Source organism: Aphelocoma coerulescens, chromosome 3 (genome assembly GCF_041296385.1).
Source record: "Aphelocoma coerulescens isolate FSJ_1873_10779 chromosome 3, UR_Acoe_1.0, whole genome shotgun sequence".
Lineage (NCBI taxonomy): Eukaryota > Metazoa > Chordata > Aves > Passeriformes > Corvidae > Aphelocoma > Aphelocoma coerulescens.
In genome coordinates, this window is record NC_091016.1 from 120,605,730 (window position 1) to 120,627,193 (window position 21,464).

At 37.8% G+C, this 21,464-nt stretch overlaps 1 protein-coding gene across 8 annotated transcripts in view; it reads left to right on the forward strand.

Moving 5' to 3' along the window:
• Positions 1-21,464, forward strand: part of SUPT3H (SPT3 homolog, SAGA and STAGA complex component) — a 254,792-nt gene that overhangs the window by 165,326 nt on the left and 68,002 nt on the right. For all 8 annotated transcript variants that reach the window (XM_069011770.1, XM_069011769.1, XM_069011766.1 and 5 more), the window contains 3 exons: positions 4,727-4,813; positions 5,945-6,035; positions 7,697-7,833. In XM_069011770.1, the coding sequence (XP_068867871.1) occupies positions 4,727-4,813; positions 5,945-6,035; positions 7,697-7,833 (315 nt within the window). The remainder of the gene's footprint in view (positions 1-4,726; positions 4,814-5,944; positions 6,036-7,696; positions 7,834-21,464) is intronic.

A 21,464-nucleotide genomic window follows, 5' to 3' on the forward strand; every position in this document is an offset into this window, starting at 1 on the left:
TTTAGACAGCTTGTGATGATTCAGTCAGTCTGGTTAACCCTTGTGCAGTGATCTCGAATCATTACCTGTCAGTGCTCTAATGGACTCCATAATGTAATTATCTCCCCAGGATGTGCTAAGTGCATAAAGCACATCCCTGTGCTGACTTGTGGAAACAAATTCAGTGTTTTCCCTCTGTGTGTGTTAGAATGAGAAGTTCAGGTGTTAGCATTAGCATGTGAGATACTACATGGAAAGGTTGAAGTGAAAACCTCTTCTATTTAGTTGCCTTCATAAAAGTATTGAGATGCTCTGTTTGCAATGTATTTACAGGATGTTCTCTTATTTCAGAATATTATTTGGTAATTTTATAGTTACGTGGTTTTTACCTAGAAAAGGTGAGAAAATAGGGCACTTTAATGCATATTTAATAACAAAACAACCTTCCTGCCTCTGAAAAAAAATTCACCCAGGTGAAATATGATCTAATTTTCTTGTATAATGGAAACAAAATCGTAGCTCCTGCAGCATTATTCTTGGCTCCCAGCAGTTCCAAGGCATGCAAACATCACCACTCCAACTCTGTCCTGCAGTTTAACTGGAAGGATTATGTCACAACACAGTATGTTTGTTTTCCAGCTTTTTGTCTGTTTGTCCATCAAGACGGTTTTGTAGAAGAAGTATCGGTGATTGTTGACTTTGGAGGTAGTGGAAGAAAAAATAATTATGGAAGAAAGCAAAAAGCAGACAGTCCCATTGAAGTAACTGTGCTTCTGTCACAGGAGAATGAATACTCCTTTCAACAAATCTATAATTTGCAGAAGTTGCAAAAAGAAAATAGCCGTAAGGTGACTGTTAACATACTTCAGTTCATCCTGCCAAGAAAGTTAACTTCATAAAGTCATTAAACCCGTGATTACATTTTAAAATATTATTCCCCAGCCATTTCTTCTTAAGCTTTAAAATACAGTTACTATATATACTACCTTCTTTGTAATGGGAAAAATTGTAAAATACACTTATTTTTCATAAACTCCTAATTATTAACAGAACTATTTGCGCTCCTATAGTTAAAATCATTTCAACACTTCCGTTATTTAAACTTCACTTTTAGGGGTTCATAATTCTGCTGTAATAAAAAAATATATTCAAACTCTGAGGTCTCAAATATTGTTTGCTGGTATTAGGGAGTTTAGCCTGTTTTTCTTAAAAAAGCTGAGTAATTTGGATTGTTTGCTGTTCTTCAGTATCATCCCAAACAAAATATTATGTAACGTGGACTTAACAACTTCAAAACTAAAAAAAATTAGGAGAAGACAAGTGAGTATGTTGGAACACTGCAGCCCCAAATTCTGTGACTGGTGCTGAGGCTTGGAGAAGGGAGATGGTGGGAAATTCTTGCCATAACCGCTCTGTTGCCATGTGGTAACCTCATATATGAAAAGTTCCTGCAGCATTTATATCCCACCCATCGTTTGGAGTCACGGGCAGTGCTCCTTCCCGAGTGAAACACCCCCGTGCTCGCACTGCAGCCAGGGGTGAGGCACCTCCTGGCTTCAGGGCTGTGCAGCTGAGAAGGGCTTCTCTGGAATGACAAATGCTCCGGGTGCTTGGAGATGGATCGGTTCTGTGGCACAGCTTCCTGAAATCCCCCTTCATCACATAATGACTCAACAAGGCCTTCAGCTCTGGAAATTATGGAATCAGGGCTTATTGCATATTAATGGCAACTCTGGGACAGTCAAATAAGACAGTTTGTTATAATACTAATTATAGCAAAGCACTCACGTTGTGGTTTGAATGAGTCAATTATGTGTGTGTTAAACTATAAATACATCTTCCCCCCAGCCTCGGCTGTGTGGGACGTAATTTTTATTTAATTGCTTGGATACATATTTACCTGAGCATACCCCGGTTTCCCAGGTAAATATGTGTACCAATGTAGAACTCATTATGGTCTGTTTGGATAAATAATCCATATTTTATAACTGTACAGGAAGTAATTATTTTCGTACTTTGCTTTCTTTAAGCCAAAGAAATTAAATGCTGTGTGTCCGTTCCTTAAAATAAAATAGATGCAGAAGTCGAGGCAATACGAGAATAAAGTTTTCATTGTTTTGGTAGAAACTGAGGATATTATTCCAGATTTTGATCTCGTGTTTAGCCCAGAATAGCTCCATTAAAGTAAACAGTGTTATTCAGGATTTACTTAGATGCAAATGGGACGTGAATTTGGCCTTTGCTCTCCCTTCGTTCATCGCAAGGCGCCTGCAAGCAGCTCACACACAATCTTTGCTATAAATGTCATTATCACGTGTTTATCATTTGTAAGAAAAATGTATTTCAGCTACATACAGAAATTAACGTAGCTGAACTTTATGTCTTAGACAGTCATGGAATGGTTTGGATTGGAAGGGGCCAAGAGATCATCCTTATGAATGTTCAGGAACTAGAGCGTGCTTTCCCTTTGGATATTTCTGCCATTGTTTTACATGATATTTGGGAAAGCTGTGTTGTGTTATCACCATGCTAAGGTCAGGTTTTCTAACACTTTTAAGCTCAGTGGGGCCAAAATCAGCCTTGGCATAAATCCATTAACTGCAATGGATTTACACCAGAGAGGGATATTGGCTCGTTCTTGGTAAATTTTTTTTTTTATCCAACTCTTTATATTTTATGTTAGAAACATAAGTAGCTTGTGTGCCCTCAAACTAATCAGAATAAGAAACAGTTTTGCTCATGCCAAAAAATAGAGCTATCGTTTTTCACATTCTTACATTTTTCAAGTGAGATTATGTTACTGTGACTTCTGAATTCCTGAAATCTCTCTGGTCTCAGTGACTGCAAGGGCCAAGAGAGGGTTCCAAGGGGAAAATCCGAACCTCTTCATGCAGATGTTTTGTATTGTGCATACGAGATACAGTTAACGTTTTGTGTGCATGTGATTAGTGTGGAAAAAAATTAATGCAGTCCAGTATTATGATTTATGGACTGAATCTTTTGCCCACTGAACACTTGCCAAAATGAAAATTCCCCCCCCCTCCCCTTCCCCTTCTTTGGATATTAGAAACAGCTACTGTTTTTGTTGATCTTTTTAACTTCTGAATAGGCCTATTTCAAGTCATAGCAGCATGGGAGCTCAGATTAATAATATACTTATTCAGCCAGTGATACTGAGTGAAACCATTGCTGGTGTGAGTATGAAGGATAGGATTTCTTTAAATTATTTTCAGGTGCATTAATGCATTTCTAAAGAAGAATATAAAGATATTCAAGCATAAGTTAAATTGCTGTTTATTGATCATGTTACAGGTGTGTATGAATTTTAATATCAAGAATTTTTGAAGGTTTCTCTTCTTTTGATAACTTTTGTGCTGTGCTCACTGTCAGTTTTCCATCAGAGAGTTAACTAGGCTAAGGGCAAAAAGCCTTAAAAATTAAATCTTGCTTTTTGGACGATGTTTTTTAATTTAGAGGGTAAAGTGCATTCCATGCTGTGAAGCATCCCTTCTATCTCAGTCAATATAGCATTATGTTTTACACTCAAACTGATTGTCCACAGAGGTGGTGGAATCCCCATTCCTGGAAAAATTAAAGGTCAGACTGGATGGGGCTCTGAGCAACCTGGTCTAGTTGAAGGTTCCTGCTCATTACAGGGGATTGGACTATATGACCTTTAAAATTTCCTTCCAACCCATTCTATGATTCCATGATCACCTGATGCCTGAACGAAAGGCTCATGAAGTGAAAGGAGAAAATCCCATTGACTCCTTTTGTGCATTTGGGTTGAGCCTCATTAGCACAGCACTTTGATAAGTACCAGCTGTGCAGATAACCCAGGCTACAAGGTTTCTAACCCTGTTCTGGTTTTGTGTGATCCATTTGTTTATAAAATACCCCAATTTCATGCACCTACTGAAAGATGATGTACTTAGTGCCTTACAAAGAGATTTTTGGTCTTTACAGTACAATTTGAGGCTTTTGTGGCCTTTGGAGGCACTGTCACAATGAATGTGAGGGCAGTCCATTACTTCACACTCCTTTGGCCACCTCTTACCAATTTTTGTGTCATTCCTTGCTTAATCCCATCTTTATCACTTTCACAGCTGAATGGCCTGGTCTGCTCAATAATGTTTTTCAATTCCTTCATTAATAGAGTCTGTGTTCCTATCAGTTAATTTTCTTTCTCCCAGATGAAATAAGAGCATGCCTAAAAAAGTTCTTCATGTGAGTCTGGTTTGTACTAATGCTAAGTCAAGTAAGGGTAGAGTTTCTTTCAAAAAATACTTAGGTAAGCTGTTTAAAATTAATATTTGTTATTCTAAAAAATTGGGAGAGGGATCGGCCACCCTTCCACAGTTGCAGATAAAGTGCTATGGCAAGAATTTGGCATTTTTACATTGCCTGAGAGAATTATATGTTCATTTTCTGTGCTAAGAGAAAAAAAAAAAAAAAAAAAAGGCTGTAGGACTTTTTAAAAGCAATCATTTTAAATATAAACAAAAAAGCTTTTGCTTGAGATTTGTCAAAGGTCTTTCAGGCTTTTCATAAAATTGTTATTCACTTCTTGGCGAGCAAGAGTTGAGTGAGTGACACCTTTGAGAGTCCCAGCTTGTGTTTTAGTGCACAGCTTGTATTTTGCTGTGGATGACCATGCAAAATATTAGCTGAATTTATTTAAAACAAACCCCAGTGAATAAAGTTTTTAACACTGAAAAAGCCATCCTAATTTATTCATTTATTTTAGTTGCAGCAAGCAGCTGAAGTTTCTCAGATGAGAGGAGCCCGAGTCATCTCAGCTGAAGATCTCCTGTTCTTAATGCGCAAAGATAAGGTACAGTAATTAGCCAGAAATTTCTTATTTAATGTAGTCAGCTGCTTGTTATGTCTTCAAGGGCTTTCTTAACCTATGTAAAGGAATCCATCATCATGAATAGCTTTATTTAAAAGTATAGCTGCTCTGCAATTGTACTTGATCGAGCACATTATAATCATTCTATAATATCTGAAATAATATTTGGTTTTTCCCTGTTGCTTCAATTATCGATTGATTTCTTTTTCCACAAAGCTCTAGGGTGGATAATGGACCTTGGAGCTCAAAACAATTTCTTAATAAGATATAAATATTGATCCCTATCTTTTATATCCCTTTAATTAAAACTCAATCATTCTGATTTCCCCCTGGTTATGAAGAGTGTGGATGTGACATTTGACAGTGTCGCCGTTACAGTTTTGTAATTTAGACTGTCTGTAAATCCTCTTTATTTTATTTTCTAGTATTTTTCCTGTGCTTTATCCCACAACAATCTCCAAATTTAGGACTGGCCTTGTTTTCTCTGGATAGTAAATAGAGCAGGTCAACAAGGGAAAAAAATTAATTTTCTCTCCTCAAATTTAAAAATCATTAAAAAACGGTTCGCTGTTTTTAATTACATTATTTATTCTTCCTTTATCTCCTTTTCTTCCTTACTTTTCCTCTTTCTCTCACCATTTTCTTTATTCTTTGTTTTCCTTTCCTCATTTTAAAGGTGAAAGCTAATGACCAAAACCATTTCAAAATTAAACCCCACTAAAAATGTGAAAATAAATTGCAGTTTCTTTATCTGATATGAGCCGTAAGGCTGTACTCTAAACAGCAATTAATATAGAGTCAAAGTTCATCAAAATGTGCATTTCTAGGCAGTTTCCAAATTAAGCAAACATTTTGGAGTGCCCGAAAGAAGTCCAATTGATGAATTTCTGCTTTCTGAAAGTGAAACTCATTTCTGTCTCACAGCAAAGTACCAAGGAGCTCAAATAAATATTTGATACGGATTTCCTGCAGAATTTAAAATTACAAATATATTAAAAGTTCTATTTACTGAGTAATGTGTTACACGTTTGTATGTTTGTGTGTTACAAAATTTATTAAATAAGAAATAACTATGTAATAGTCATTAATATAAATGTGTTCTTTTTCTCGTAGAAGAAGCTTCGAAGGCTTCTTAAATACATGTTTTTTCGAGACTACAAATCTAAAATTGTCAAAGGAATAGAAGAAGATGATCTCCTCGAAGGTAGAAAAAAAAGAAATTACTTAATTTGGGAGAGGCTTGATGTCTTGCAAAAGTGCTGAACAATTCAATGCAAAGTGTTAATGTCTTTCTTGACAGATAGAGACACAAAAATAATCTCCTTAAAGGAATTTTGTTGAAAATCTCTGCTTTTCAATTTGAAATATTGTGAATATTTGCTTCTACCATCCAGATGAACAGTAAGACTGTTTAATGTCAGAGCTCTGTTGAAGAAACTGGTGCTGATTAAAGGGCTTATTGATTTCAGCATCTGTATTTTAAATGCACCACCTGCAATTGAATGGACATTTATTAAATTATTATCAGAAGGTTTTGACATAGTTTTTAAAAAAAAAAAAACCCTTATAATCTGAAGTCACTGAGCACTAATATATGACTTGGGTGGTTTTTTCCAGTGTGGTTTAACTTTTTATACTTTGAATCTGTAGTTTAAATAATGGAAAACACTTTTGTTTCTGCATTCCATGAGGAAGTGACAGATTTTTTAACCAATGCATTTAAAGGAAAAGCTCTTTGAATTAAAATATATTAATTTATGCCATATAATTTCCTGGTTTAAAGTTTTGTTGGTTTATATTGATATTAGAACTAACATTTCCTTGTTAAAAGTTAATACTTATCATAGCAAATCTAAACCTTACCATACTGTTATAACATCTAGAAATGTCCATACACAATTTTTGTATTTAACTTATTTCCTTTCTCAGAGCCTTTTATTATTTTTTTCCCATACAATGAATTCTTTGTGTTTGGTTCCTCTGAGCATCCACACTGATGCTAGGTAAACATTGTGATTCTTGCTTTGACTTCATCAAGCTGTGAATAAGTTTTTGTCAGCTCATTTGAGATTTAATTTGCCTGTCGCATTTTATTTTCATGTTTCGTGTGTGTAAGCAATCTGGCAGTACAGGTTCTTACCTGACAGCTTTGGGGTTTTAATACTTCAGCTTGTGTCATTACTTAAAGCAAATAAACGATTTTCCTAAGCTTTTTAGATGCTCATGAAATGCTTCCTAAACAGAGTTTATCCTGGAATTAAAAAATGTGTTTTCTAGTGGGCTTTGCTAGTTAAAGCCATTAATTTTCCTCTGTGAATTTAATGCCTTTATAACTGCTCTGCTGTTTAGAACAACAGAGATCATCTTTCCAACATTCTCCAGGTTTTACTGCAGAGCAGTGGTCCATCACCTCTGGAATGCATCTTAATGCTCATGTTAGGGTTTGTGTGAGGCTGTAGGTAATGAGGATGTTCTGCATGTGTTCAGGGAAGAACATATCCTCAATACATTCTGCTCTATGATTCAAGTTCTTCCTGACAAAGAGGGGTTGTTTCCTCTACAGCTGTGTCCACTGTGGATTGTTTGGTGAGAAGTAATGATATATGGGCAGCAGATTAGTTTTCTCTAGACTACGAAAAACTACTTGCATATACTAAAAAATACTAAAGATGATGTTTTGCTATTATTGCAGCAGAGCAGTGACATCAGCTTGTTCAGGTAGCACAGTTTGTGTGAGGGGGACAATAAGAACAGGCCTTTTCTGCTCAGTGCTGATTCTAAAACATGTCACTCTGAGAGACATCAACTGATGTTTGGAGAAGCCAAATAAGTTAAGTTTGTTGTTCTTTGCTTGTCTTTGTGAAGACAAATTCAACAGCAATAACACCAACAAGCGGCAGAAGCTGGCCCAAGACTTTCTCAACTCCATTGACCAGACTGGAGAGCTCTTGGCCATGTTTGAAGATGACGAGATTGATGATGTCAAGCAGGAGAGGATGGAGGTAATTCCTTTCTTTTACTGATACCCAGCAGAGAAAACTGTGAAACATTTCATACATCATGCTGGTCTGATGCCTTTTTCATGCTGCATATTAAATCATTGTTGCATGTTTTTTCTTTTGCCCAGATGGTCTAAAGAAATCCTATTTCCATATTTTTGCTATTCCTTCAAATGTTTCCTAATATCTAAAGACACATGCTGAGAAGGAAGATTACAGAAGGGTAGTTATGGATCTTTCTGTCTGCTGTGTATTTGTATTTCCTTCCTATAGAAAGAAAATTCTATTTATAAACATTCCATGCACATTATTCATAACAGTATTTTCCTTTTTCATTATTTATCTCCTTAGCAAATAGTTTCAACAGCATTTGAGTACTCTTGATATAACACAGCTTACAGATCAAATTAAAATATTCTGTGCAAACATGCTTGAGTATAAACTATTCTCTCTATCCTTTTGAGTCCTATTTTCTGGTCTATGCATTTATGAAAAATTCTGTCTACATTACAGAATGCAGTGCCACATCACTCTCATAAAGCTAGGTGAGATCAAGAAGCAGTGTATCTGTGTTTGCATGGAAGTCTGTGTTTTTGGCTAAATTTTCTGTGGGTGGGCAAGACTGCCCTGTTTTTTGGTAATCTGGTCCACAGTGAACGCAGAGAACAGTCCTTGGCTACTCCTTGTGCTCAGTTGCTCAGTTCTTCCTCATGTCTTCTGTTGGCAATGAGATGTCAAGGGAAAAACACTGCTGGGAGCACACTCACGATTCCGGCCATGTATATGATCCAGGTTCCATCCATTTTTAGACATCTGCAGAGTGGACATGACTGTTGTCAAATTTGATATTTGTAGAGTGATTTCTATACCCTTTCAGTGCTGGAAGCTGAGGGCTTTGGTTTGAGTTTCCTTTCAATGCTGAGGTGGCTCATGTGTTTGGTAATACTTCTTTATTTAATATTTGGCTATTAGGGCTTCATTTTACTTTCAGTATTTCAAGGAAAATTCTAAGAAATAATGGATTTTTTATCCTGTTCTAGTTGTAATTCTACTTTCTTTCTCCTTAATGGAACCTCTTTTCAGAACTGCAGCATTCCCAATCTGCTTTCTGCTCCTTTCTGCCCTGTAATGGGAAGAAATCAAAACCTAATGAGGAACCACTTCTCTCTAAGAATTTGGTTAGAAATAGGTCCCATTTCCCCCCAGCTGAGAACTTGTGTCATTGAGCAGTTGTACCCAACCACTGTTTGTATTTTGGAAACTGGTGGTTTCTTTTCTTCAACCTCTTATTTATTTATGCTAAATGTTAAGCTTTGCATAAAGTCAGGCAAATCCTTTGAGCTTGTACACACAGAAATAGATAACAGCATTCTTCTGAATGAATGGATTATGTGCTTGACTTTGCAGTCTCTTCTGTTCTTCCAGTATAGTATTTTTCTGGTCTAAAGAACTACACAAGTTGGTAGAAGTATGAAGTTCTCTGTTGTAAACAATGGCAAATCTGAATCTGTGTTTGTCTGTCAAGAAATGTGTGTCTGTAATCAAATATTTGCCTTTCATCTGACTATATGTTTTGGTTTTTATCACTAGACTGTAATTCATGAACTCTAGTGTGTGTGTCTGTTATATATAAAAAGTGATTCTTCTCTCTATTGCTTGAGTTTACTACATTTTGTGAACTCTTGATCTGTTTCCATGTTAAAAAAAAAAAAAATCAAGATCTTATTTTAGAATACATTCATGAACTATATACAGGTATGAAGCCAGTATTATCTATTTTCTTTCTTATTAGTCTCTAATGACAAAACATGAAAGACTGCTTGAAACATGCTACTCAAAATGTTTAACATATTTTTAACTTTGTTTTGTTTGGGATGTTGTTGTCACTTTGAGGTGGGTGGAAAGGAATCAAAGACAGTAGGAAATGTGATCCATTCCTAAAGGAAGAGTTGTTAGTGGATGGGCTAATCTCCTGTATCACATTTTCTTTCTTCAGTAGATTGTTTAATCCACACTAAATTCTGGAGGAAATCCAATAGACATTTTAACAGGGTTTTTTAAGGAATTAGTGTACTTAAATCATGAACTGCAATCTAAAGGCATTTTAGGTATCCTTTTAGGTATCAATTACCTCAGAAATGTGTGGTTATCTTGGTTTGGACAACTGTAAATTTCAGTTTCACTTTGCCTTGGGCCAAAATCATGCTGAGCTGTCCAGAGTAGATGATAAACATATATTTCTGATGTCATTATGGGCTAAACAGGATGTGATTGTTTAGCAGTATGGTTTCAGTTATGATACAAAATGCAAATATTTTTTATACTCATTCCTTTTAAAGCATTTCATAAAATTAAAGCTAAGCCTTCCTGTGATTGCCTGCAGTGCTGTGAGGTCCATTCCATATCTGCACCATGGAGAAGTCAGGAAAGCTCTGGGGCACTTTGGGACATTACCAAAGGGGAACAAACAATTCTACACTTCTTTGACTGAAATACACCCACCAACACTGTCATATTAAAAGGAAAGGATACTCTTCTACGATTGTCTATAGAATTTACTGATGTATCCCATGGTTTTAATTTGAAGCAAAGGGACTGTCTCTGGAACAGTAAGACCAGCAATGTGCAAAGGGACATTGGTCCAGGGTGGAGTACTCTTCAAATACAAGGCAGAAATTCAGAAAAAATTCACACTACTTTGTCATAACACATGGTTGTACTATCAATACACTGTTATGACTTTTTATAAAAACTGTAAATAATAACATTAAGTGGTGGCAAACCAGCCAACTGTATTAGCAAAATCAAAACAAGATAAAAACTGGAACAGCACCTCTGTCTTACTTCATAACAGTTCCTATCCTGCTCTCAGGAGACAGCAGTGGAGCACCAGTGAAACACTGCTCCTCAGAGTAAGAGCATTTATAGATGGAATAAATGATTCTCATTCCTGGATGTAACTGAACTGTGCATGTGAGGGAGAGATGGATCATAGAACTTGTCTTCATAATGTGTGTCAGTCTCTTGAGAATAACAAATGCAATAGCAGTCTGCCCACACTCTTTTTATTGCACATGTTGGGCTGTGGAATATCCAGAGCTGGTGGTACTCTGGAATTTGATTTCCCTTCCTTTGCCTGTTGTATGACAGAATCCACAATAACTGACACCCTGCAAGAGGATGGCAATTTAGCTTTCCTCCATCTCTTAAAAATCATGTAGAGAGGAGAGGTGGTATTCCTGTGAGGTATGGCTGAATTGGTGTGGCAAAAAGGCCCCTGTTCATTTAAAATCTTTTAATTTTTCCTTATTTTGTGGTTTGAGTAGAGATGGAGTTTTGGGTGCTTATGTCCTTATGTTGCTTCTCTGAACCTCTTAGGCTCCTGACCATAGTTAAACCAATTGCAGGTTTGGCTGTGATTTTTTGAGTGGTAACTCCACTTCTGCTTTTTTTTTCTGTGAGAACCACCATCACATTCTCCATGTCAAGTCATTAAATCAAGTGTAGCTATTTAAAAACTTCAGTCAACATCATTGCAAAGCTGGCTTCTCTCTCATTCTGTAAATATCCATTTTTAATAATTTGTTTTAAAGCTTTAATGCCCCCCCCCCCCACCAAGAAAAAGTCTTCCCATGAGAAGTCTGGACTGGCACACAAAGGAATGCATAGAGCATCACGCTGTGAGTGCTCTGTTACACTTCTGTTCCCATAGGATTAGGAGAAACACCATTCATCTGTCACTCTGACTGCTAGTTTAGGGATATATTTCCAACACTCACATGTTATATGGCAATAATTCAGTTGCAGTAGCTACCATAATGCTTTCATAGTACATTGCAAGTTTGAATAAACAGTGGAGGGAAAATAACTTCCCTACAAGAATAGACTACCTTAAAGCAGGCTTGAAGCCAGCAAAATGGTAAAAACTAAGTTTAATTTCTACTTTCTGGTTCTTTTGCTGTGGGGTTGAAACTAGGTCTTTAAGGTCCCTTCTAATACAAACTATCCTGTGATTCTATGATTCTATGATTTAAGGTCTATTGTCCTATGAATTGCATTAGGTATTTAAAAATGACAGATACCTATTTTTGTTCAAGGAAGTTCATCGTGGATGTCTTTTTTTAGTGCTGCTCACCAGTATTCTTGTCTTAGTGGGAAATCTCTAAAGCTCACAGCAATGCAATGGGCCCTGTGCAAAATACAGTAGATTGCAATGAAGTGGAAAATGTAGTGTAAAAAAACTATATATTTTTTTACATGTTTTTTTTTAATTACTCCTGTTTAATTTTGTCTTTGTTGAGACACAATTAATTTGTATTTGCACAAGACCCCTGAACACACCAAACTGCTCCTTGGGGTACAAGGAATCGTGCTCTGGGAGTTCACTCTGTTTCAGTTATAAATAAGGTGGACTTGGGATATGTTATTAAACTAGACAGTGACCAAGAAGATTCCTTCCTGCTGGAGTATCATCATCAGCTTTTGAGTGACCACACTTTGACCTGAGCCAGGTCACGTTGTCCCAAACAACGTCCAGCTCTGGGGTCCTCAACACAGGAGAACAAGGACCTGTTGGAGCAATTCCAGAGGAGACCATGAAGATGCTCAGAGGGCTGGAGCACCTTTCCTGTGGAGTCAGGCTGGGAGAGCTGGGGGTGTCCAGCCTGGAGAAGAGAAGGCTCCAGGGAGACCTTAGAGCCCCTTCTTGTGCCTAAAGGGGCTTCAGGAGAGCTGGAGAGGGACTTTGGGAGTGCCAGGACAAGGGGGAATGGCTTTAAATTAAAGGAGGGTTGATTTAGATTAGACAAAAGGAAGAAGTTTTTTGTAATGAGGGTGGTGAGGCACTGGCACAGGTTGCCCAGAAACATTCAGTGTGAGGCTGGACAGAGCAATCTGATCTGCTGGAAAATGTCCCTGTTCACTGCAGGGCAGAGGGACTAAGTGGTCTTTAAAGCTCCCTTCCAACCCAAAATATTCTATGACTGTGACTTCCTGGGAGCCAGCAGAGGCCAGGAGCTCTCCCCACCACATGGTTCAGATGTGGCCACTCTCTTAGGAGAGCATTAGCAGACAGAGGTTGCTCTGTGGTAATCGCCCTTGGACACAGGGCATGGGCTTGGGGTCCTTTAATTGAGAGAGTGAAAATTGGAGGGCACAAATCAGAAGTAAACAACTGTGAGCTCTTCTGTTCAGGATGGATCTGAAAGATGGTGTTGAAGTACTCAAATTCATTGTACTAATTTGGAAAAGATGTAGAGAGAAAATAAGCAGGAAGTGATTTAGGAAGAGCTCTGAGATCTTTTAGTACCACTGTGCTCATTTCACTGGCCAAAATTATGCCAGTGTAAGTGTGGGGGGGCAGGGGAGGTCATTACTCTTTAGGGTGTTCCTGCAGGGTGTATCAGTAACAAGCTGAAATTTTATTTAAAGCCCATATGGAAAGTGGAGACAACACTCACTTAATAGAAACTGCACGCTCAAGACAAACCAAGAAATTTTCTTTTGCTAAGCATTGATTCTCAGTGCATGTCTCTTTTGCTCTCTAATTTTGATGATATGCCTATTTTTCTTCTCAAAGAATTATTTTTTACTTCCTTGCTGATATCAGACTCCTAATGACAGAATCTATATTTTGGGACAGAATCTTTTGATTTAGTTGAGTGCTGGCTTCTGTTATCTCACAATATTGTGCCCAAATCTAATAAATTAGTAATTTTTAGAATCACAGTTTATTAACCTTAAACTTTCTTTCATTTTAACAGCTGCACCTTATGAAAGAATGCATCTTTGGGGAAGATTTGGTAGTGTAATCCCTGTGGGGTTTTTGTGCTGTTCTTTACCAAACATTGTCAAATACAGCCAAAGGAATGCCAGTGGCAGGACATGGAAAGACAAGCCATACCATTAAACCCCTTAAATCTTACATTCTTTGTGGACTAAATAATTGCAGCCCTAAATGTAAACCTAAATATCATCCTCACCTGTGAGTCCTGGCCAAGTAAGAGTAGAAAAGGGATTTATAGTGGCTAAGTAATGTATGCAGAGAGGAATGGGAAAGTTCTTGCCCAAGGACATGAGATTCCTGGTACAGTAATGAAAACAAGACCAGGATCTCATTTTCCTACCCCCTTAAACTGTTTTGAGAGCTCAGTTCATCACTTCCACAAGATGGGCTGAATTTCACTTAGTGGTACCTGCCTAAAAGTTTAAACATCCAGTAACTTAGGCTGGCTTCTGTACTCAGAAGTGAGAGAGAAACAATCCAGGGACAAGTTCATTTCTAGATCAGAGGAAAAAAAATGTTGGGTTTTTTTTATTTTTTTATTTTTATTCCTAGAAACATCTAAGTTACTTTTAAGTGTAGTTCATCAGATGTTAAGAAAAGTACTTCCAGTACCTCTGGAGTGGTTCTCTTTGGAGACTCAAGATCTGTGTGTGCTCTGGGGCCTTGATGATACAAAAAAAAACCTGTAATGATGATATATAATAGAATTTAAGGTCACACCAGCTCCTTGTGTGCTTGCTTGTGATATACATAGATGCCAAGATTAAAAAGAACTTAGATGAAACATTAATTACCATAAAACCCTTTATTCTCTAGGCATTGGGTCTTTTTTTTTTCAATACTGCAAAATGGAAGTTAGGAGTGCAAATATAGAAGGAATTAATTCCACTGCATCAGTCCACCCAGTGTTTCCAGGTGAGTGCAAAGAGAGCACAACTGGTAGCAACTCAACTCTAAATTTGCTGTCTTGGCATCAAAGTATTTGTAAGCATTATTTGGTATAAAAAGAAGCCTACTGGTACTAATGATTTCTCTGATTACAGATTGTTTGGAAATGTTTGGGATAGTGGGAAAGCACTGTTTCTCTTGGGCAATGGTTGAATTGGTTAAAAGTAAACAGAAAATAAACAGATATGGCTGTAAATGTTGTGTCATTCTCTTTGGAATGCAAAAAAGCTCTTGAGTGGAAAACATTTCTTGTTACAGCCACTATCAATAGACTTTTTACGCTGCTAAATCTAATATTGTTGGCTTTTTCTCACATTGGGGTTGCTTGCTATGGTTACATAAAGTGGCCTATTTGTTTGGGTCTTCAGTCCTGGGGTTTTTGAGCATTTTAGTGAATGTTGCTCATACTGCAAATTTAGGCAGCTTTGCTGGGAGGGAAAGGTGTAATTTGCTTTTCTGTCTTTTGGTTCTTTGAGTATTTTTTTTGCCACTGTTTTCTTTCTCTGAGGAAGAGGAAGATTCAGGGCTGTTGTATTTTTGGCACCCAAGTGATTGTGTTTTAACTTAAATTTTGGAAGGAAACTATATATATATTATTTATATCTGTGATTAAATGTAGATGCACATGCTTATAAACAGTATTTTCATGGAGCATGTGATTAGGAGCTAAATACAAGACTAACAAAACATTCTTCTTCTGAGTGTATTTTGGTGTGTTTAACGTGTTAGATATACTAATCACACTGTATTGGTACTCTCAACAGAGTTATTTTTTATGTAAACTTTGGAGAATTGGGAACAAGGATTGATGCTGAAGTCTGACAAAGCTCCCATTGGTAGAAGATTATTGAAACTCCAGTTGTAATTTAAAGTAATTAAACAAATTTGTGCTGATAGCGATTTGTATTTTTGGGGTTGTGTAGAGATGCAATAATGCAAATCTTGTCTACAAGACAGGATGTAACTCAGATACTTCGAGGAGGAAGTTGGGTTTTTTTTCAGATCTTTGAACCTTTATGTAGCAAATTGCTATCTTATAAGCTCCACTAAGCCTAGTATTGGAGTCCTTTCTGAATGAAGAAAAAATAACAACTTTTTATTTCTTACAGTAAAATGTTAAGCAGGTCGACACTGAGAAGAGTTCTGTCATCTTAAATTTTTCAGAAGGAATTCATCACTAGCATAAAACCATTTTCAAGGCTGTTTTGCACAGGATTCACAAAACTCAAAAACCCATGGAGCTGTAACACAAGTTAAAATGATGTAAGAATTTCAAGCACAGTATTACTCTGTAATATTCCCACTTCTTATTTGTTGCAAGGAAGAGATTTTCTGACACTGTTGTGAAGAGTGAGACTGAATCTTGGCACAGAGACCCCTTATTTTGGGAAGAAATCTTCACAACCACTTGCTTCTCTCACTCCCACCTGGAAAACTCTGTAGGCAGGAGCATCTTGGGTTCTCAGCCACCGTGTGACCAAGCTTCAGTGTGCTCCTGAATTTTCCTTTCCTTCCATTTAAAGATTTAAATCACAAAATGCTTTCTGTGGAAGAAAATAATATGTTCTAACAAATGAAGACAATAGATGAAGGCTCTCTATGGCATGTAATAGAGGGGAGTTGAGGGTGTTCTTCTGTTTCAGCTGCTGCAGAAAAGAGGGGTCTGAGGTGTAACAGGCAAGGTCCTGTGTTTAACAAAGAGGGGAGAACAGTCGCAAGCCAATATTAAGGAAAGGATATTTTTCTGCTTCATCCATAGGAGGCTGATGCAAGCCCCTCAGCCTAAGGCAGTGCAAGGCTCATTTATCTGAAAGTTCATTTATCTGCTATTTCCAGACACCACAGGTATAGCAGAGAAGCCCTTTTCCCTCTCTTTACTCTGTTTATTCACTAAGGGAATAGCACTGACTTTCTCAGTATTAGACTCCAGCCAGGAATAAAACCTGGTTTGAGTCAGGCCCATGGGTTAGCCCTGCAAATACCTCCTACAAAATGACTGAGAATCCTTTCCTTTCAAACTGGCATTTGCCCTCTAATAGCAGACTGAGCAAGCTGTGTGTCATCATAGCCTCTCCAGCCAGTCTGCAGCACACAGACAACATAGAGGAGCATTGGAAGTAGTTTTCAGGCTGCACTCCAGCTAAACATAGCCAAAATGAGCTCAGATCTATTGAATTGCACCACTTAAAGGGGAGAAAAATCTATAGAGGGTTATTGAATACAAAGATGTTGTATTTGGTTAAAGAAGTGCTTGAGCCACATATCACTGGGTGCTGTATAACTATTGAGGAAAATAATTATCATAAATATCATTATTGCCTTCAAGTTATACTGATCATGCCTTGCTACTGTTGGAACCTGGGCAAAACAGAGATTTGTTCTGTCCCTCCTTTTGCATATTTAATTCTTCTTTCCTCCATTTTTATATTTAATTCTTCTTTTTCTGCTTTTATTTTTGGTGTGGCATTTTGTTTTTTGTTTTTCCATCTGACCACAGGATTAGGCAGGACTAGTGTGGTTTTTTTCCTCAGAAGTAAAGAGGTCAGTTTGGTTCCTGGGCTATATTGCTCATGATATTTGATTGAAATTACATAGTGTTTTGTGACCCTTAGTATTTGATTGAATTCAAAGAGGATTTAATGAACCTTTGTTATAGGCACTTAAGCAAAAAAAGGAGAATCACTTGATTTGCTCAGTAGTCTCTGTCTTCATATTGTCATCTTCCTCTGAGTAAATTCCAGACCAAAATCCAGCATTTCACAAGATTTGATTACCTATTACCCAGTTACTAAGGTCAAATGTTGTCATTTTTTGTTCACATTTGCAAAGCCACGAGAGACCAAACCTTCCCACCTACATTCACACTCGGGTTCAGATCTCATCAGGAAGGTTAAAGGATCTGTTGCTAAGGTGAAGGTCACTATGGTAATCCAATAGTAAACACATTGTTTCCTAGGGAATGAGAAGTACCAGCATTTTTTGTTTTAAAGCTCATTCTGATAGGACTTGTAACTACAAGCTAGACTTGTAACCTGGCTAACTATCCCTAAAATAAGGTCCTATGGCAGATTTTTTTTATAGGGGATGTGATTTTAGTACTGAGAGTAAGAATAAGAACACAAGTTCAATGAAGAATACTCGGTATGCAGGTTAATGTGATTTTACTTTCCTCAGCTTTCCATACAAACTAACAGGAAGGAACTAAAGCGAGCACAAGACATTTCAGAACCAGAGTAGTTACCTCCCCTTGTACTGCATTTTCTTGAAGCATAAACTGACAGAGGGGAGGTTAAGATTCGATATGGGGAAAAAAAGTTCTTTACTGTGAAGGTGGTCATACATTGGCACAGGTGGCCCAGAGAAGTTGTCCCCATCTCTGGCAGTGTCCAAGGCCAGGTTGGATGCTGCTCTGAGCCACCTGGTCTAGTGGATGATGTCTCTGCCCATGGCAGGGGGTTGGAACCAGATGATCTTAAAGTTTCCTTTCAACCCAAACCATTCTGTGATTCTCTTTATGCATTAAACTCAGACATGATTAGCTGCTGGATCTTATAAACTAAATAAAAGCAGTAATTCATAGCATGGCAAATAAATACTGAGTCATGATCCAGAGCAGTGAAATGTGTGGAAAGCAGGCCTGGCATTCACAAGGACCTTGTTGACAGGCTGGAGAAATGGGCTGACACGAAGGTCAGCAGTAGTAAATGTGGATGCCGTAACCCCATGCAAGGGAATAGCTTATGGGGCAGCCACGTGCTGGGCTGTGTCAGCAGGGGTTACCAGCAGGTCAAGGGAAACAATGATTCCCCATTATCTGGCACTTGTGAAACCACATTTGGAATCTGTGGCCAATTTTGTGCTCCCAAGCACAAGAAGAACTTTGAAATACTGAAGCAGAGGGTCACCAAGAAATATCGGGGGTACATATGGTGAAAGACTGAGAGGCAAAAGCTTGCTCAGCCTGAAAAAGAGGAGGTAAAAGGGAAATTTCATTGCAAGTAATGACAGGAGGAAGTGGAGCCAGACCCTTCTTGGATGTGCATGGTAAAGGACAGAATTTGAACTGATGCCTAATAGGAAAAAATCAGTTCTGATCAAAGATTGAAACTGGTTGGTCAGAGAGGCTGAGGAAGTCTCCATCTTTGGAGGTATTCCAGACTTGGTTGGTCAAAGTGCTGAACCACTTGATCTAACTAAACCTCTTTTGAGCAAACTAGAGATCTCTGGAAAGCCCTAAAACTTTTCTGGTGTAAATTATTCTACCATCCTGTGATCCTGCACTGAAGTTTCCCATTTCAGATATTCAAACGGCAGGTGGGGTAGAAATAGAAGAGGTTTTATAAAGCAAATAGATGATAAACCATCTCAGATTTCTGAAAACTGTTTAAAAATCTAGGTAGCATATAATTGGACTTTCCAGCTTCTGCACTTTCTGTAATCTGTAGCTGCTGGTATTTCCTGGAATAGATGTTTTATGTACATAAGGAACAGGGTTTTCTGTCTTTCATTTTGTCTCAGTTGCTGTGGTTTATTTTATCAATAGTGTTGCTTGCTGTATTCTTCCGTAAGAATATGATCTGGCTGCTGTACAAAATTGCACTTGGGGGAGCTTCACACATCTGCTGCAGCAAAAGAACCAGGAGCAGCAAGATTTAAGCATCCTAAGTGTCTGTTGAAATGGTAAAATACAGTTAAGCTCTGAATGGAGCAAAATGGGAGAGGCATCCACTCCCAATCTGCCAGAAAAAGGACCCACAACGTTCCTACAGAACAGCACAGGTAACATGCTGCCATAGTTTATTCACTCAACCCAGAGCAGCATGATTCCATTTGGATCTTTAGCCCCTCAAACTTTCAGTTTTGTCTCCTCTCTTCTTTCTTTCTATTCTCCCATCTTTGTAAAAACTGAGGATACCTAGTCAGGTATACACTTTTATTAAATGAGTCAGAAAAGGTTCTTCTAATTTGGATAATCGGGAAAAACAGTAGCAGTTCTCATTTTCAGATAGTTACCTTACATAAAGTCCTTATGGAATGCCTGTGCAGAGTTTATTCTTACAGACATTCTTGTAATCAGCATTCAAGTCTTCTAATAATCTGGGATTTGCATTAAAATAACTTTAAAACACGACAAAAGTTAGTCATTGCTGCCACTTTGGCTTGACAAAGTACATCTAGAACTGGACCTAAATTTTGACAGAGGACTAGACTGTAATACTACCACTAGCAAAAACACTGAGCTTGCATAAAGAGGAAATTTTGGGTAATAATTTATGCGAATTCAGGAAGATCTTGGTCAATTAGGGGGCCACAGATGAACGTGTGTGTTTATGCATTCAGATGTAGCTCTTTTAACTTTTTGATGCAGGTAGTGGCAGGGTTTTGTCATTTCTCTGGTGTAAGGAAGGACACAGTATCTTCTTTGGTGTCTGTATCATGTGTGCTGCACTCCTGGTGTGCTAAAAGACATTTCTACAAGAGCAATGGCAAGAAAGCAATGCAAAGTGGTCATACAAAAAAATCTACTGATACGTATATTTTATTCTCAGATAATTCCTTAACATCTTCTCCACACTCTGCTTTTGAGTGGCACATGTGAGGGGCAGGGACAGGGACTCCTTGGTAGCAGCATTTAAGTGCTGTTGAAACTTTGCCTCCGGAACTTCGGAAGCAATCATTAAATTTGGCTTTCCATTTGATCAAACGAAAGGAGGACGGGTAGTCTCTGTCAGAGGGCTGGATTTTATTTCCCAAGGCTAACAGCCTTTCCAGGACTTTGTCAGACCTACTGAGTGTTTTTTCTCCCATTGTCAGATGGTATTATTTAAAATCAGTTCATCCACTTGTGTGGGATCCATATCCTATATCATACAGCGACTCTGACAAGAAGATGCTTTTACTGGGAGTGTTATTCAAAGCACTGTTGATTTTCTCAGGCTGCAGACATCTGCAGAATAAGCTTGTAGAACATCCAGCATCTGGTATCGAGCCCTCGCTCCTTACACAGACCATATCAAACAGTCTGGAAACGGAACACGTTCCCTACATCCGCTTGGAAATAATTTTTTTTGTGTTTATTGTAGATGTATTAGCTGTCAGCTCATATCATCAGCTAATTATTTTATATCTGAAAATTGTAATGGCATCCTCAGATGTACTAAAGTCAGGCAGATTTCCAGCTACTAATCACACCCTTCTTAAAAGGGGAGTTAACTCTCGACATACCTCAAGGCTGGAGATGTGATTTCTGGTTCCAGTGTTTCGAGGAATGCACTGGGGAGGTGGCTCTTGTGCCTTGCCAGCCTTGGTACCCTGAGCTGTGTTTAAGAGAGACAAAAATGCTGCAGAGGCATTAGCATCTTTGAGAAATGCTAAATTTCACTCTAAAAATATCAGAAAAACTCAGAAACCCCGAGAAATCCAAGATACCACCAATGAAAAGTAATTTTTCTCCAGGATGTGTGATGGCGTGAGAGTCTATAGCAACTTCTAAGAGCACAGTTAAGTAATTGATACTAGACCGTGCCTGTTCGTGTTGCTACACCTTTAATTCTAAATACACTTCAACCTTCCAACCTATGCCTCAGAAACTTGGTATTAAAGATACTGTTCTTTGCATCCCAATGATGTTAAATTCTTAAATGTAATATTTTGAGCTGAAAACATTTTTTCCATTCTTCTGAGTAGGGCTATGCGACTTTTTAAGGTTTTCTTTTTTTAATAGATCTTTGATTCACTTTGGAACCCCTCCACCTCCCTAAAACTCCCTAATCCTTCATTTCAGTCAGCCTAAACCTCCAGGAAAATCTAAATAGAATGTGAGAAATCTCCAGAAATGTGAACAGGTTTTGACATTTCAACAATTAAATAATTTTCATTTTCACATTACATTTACAAAGCT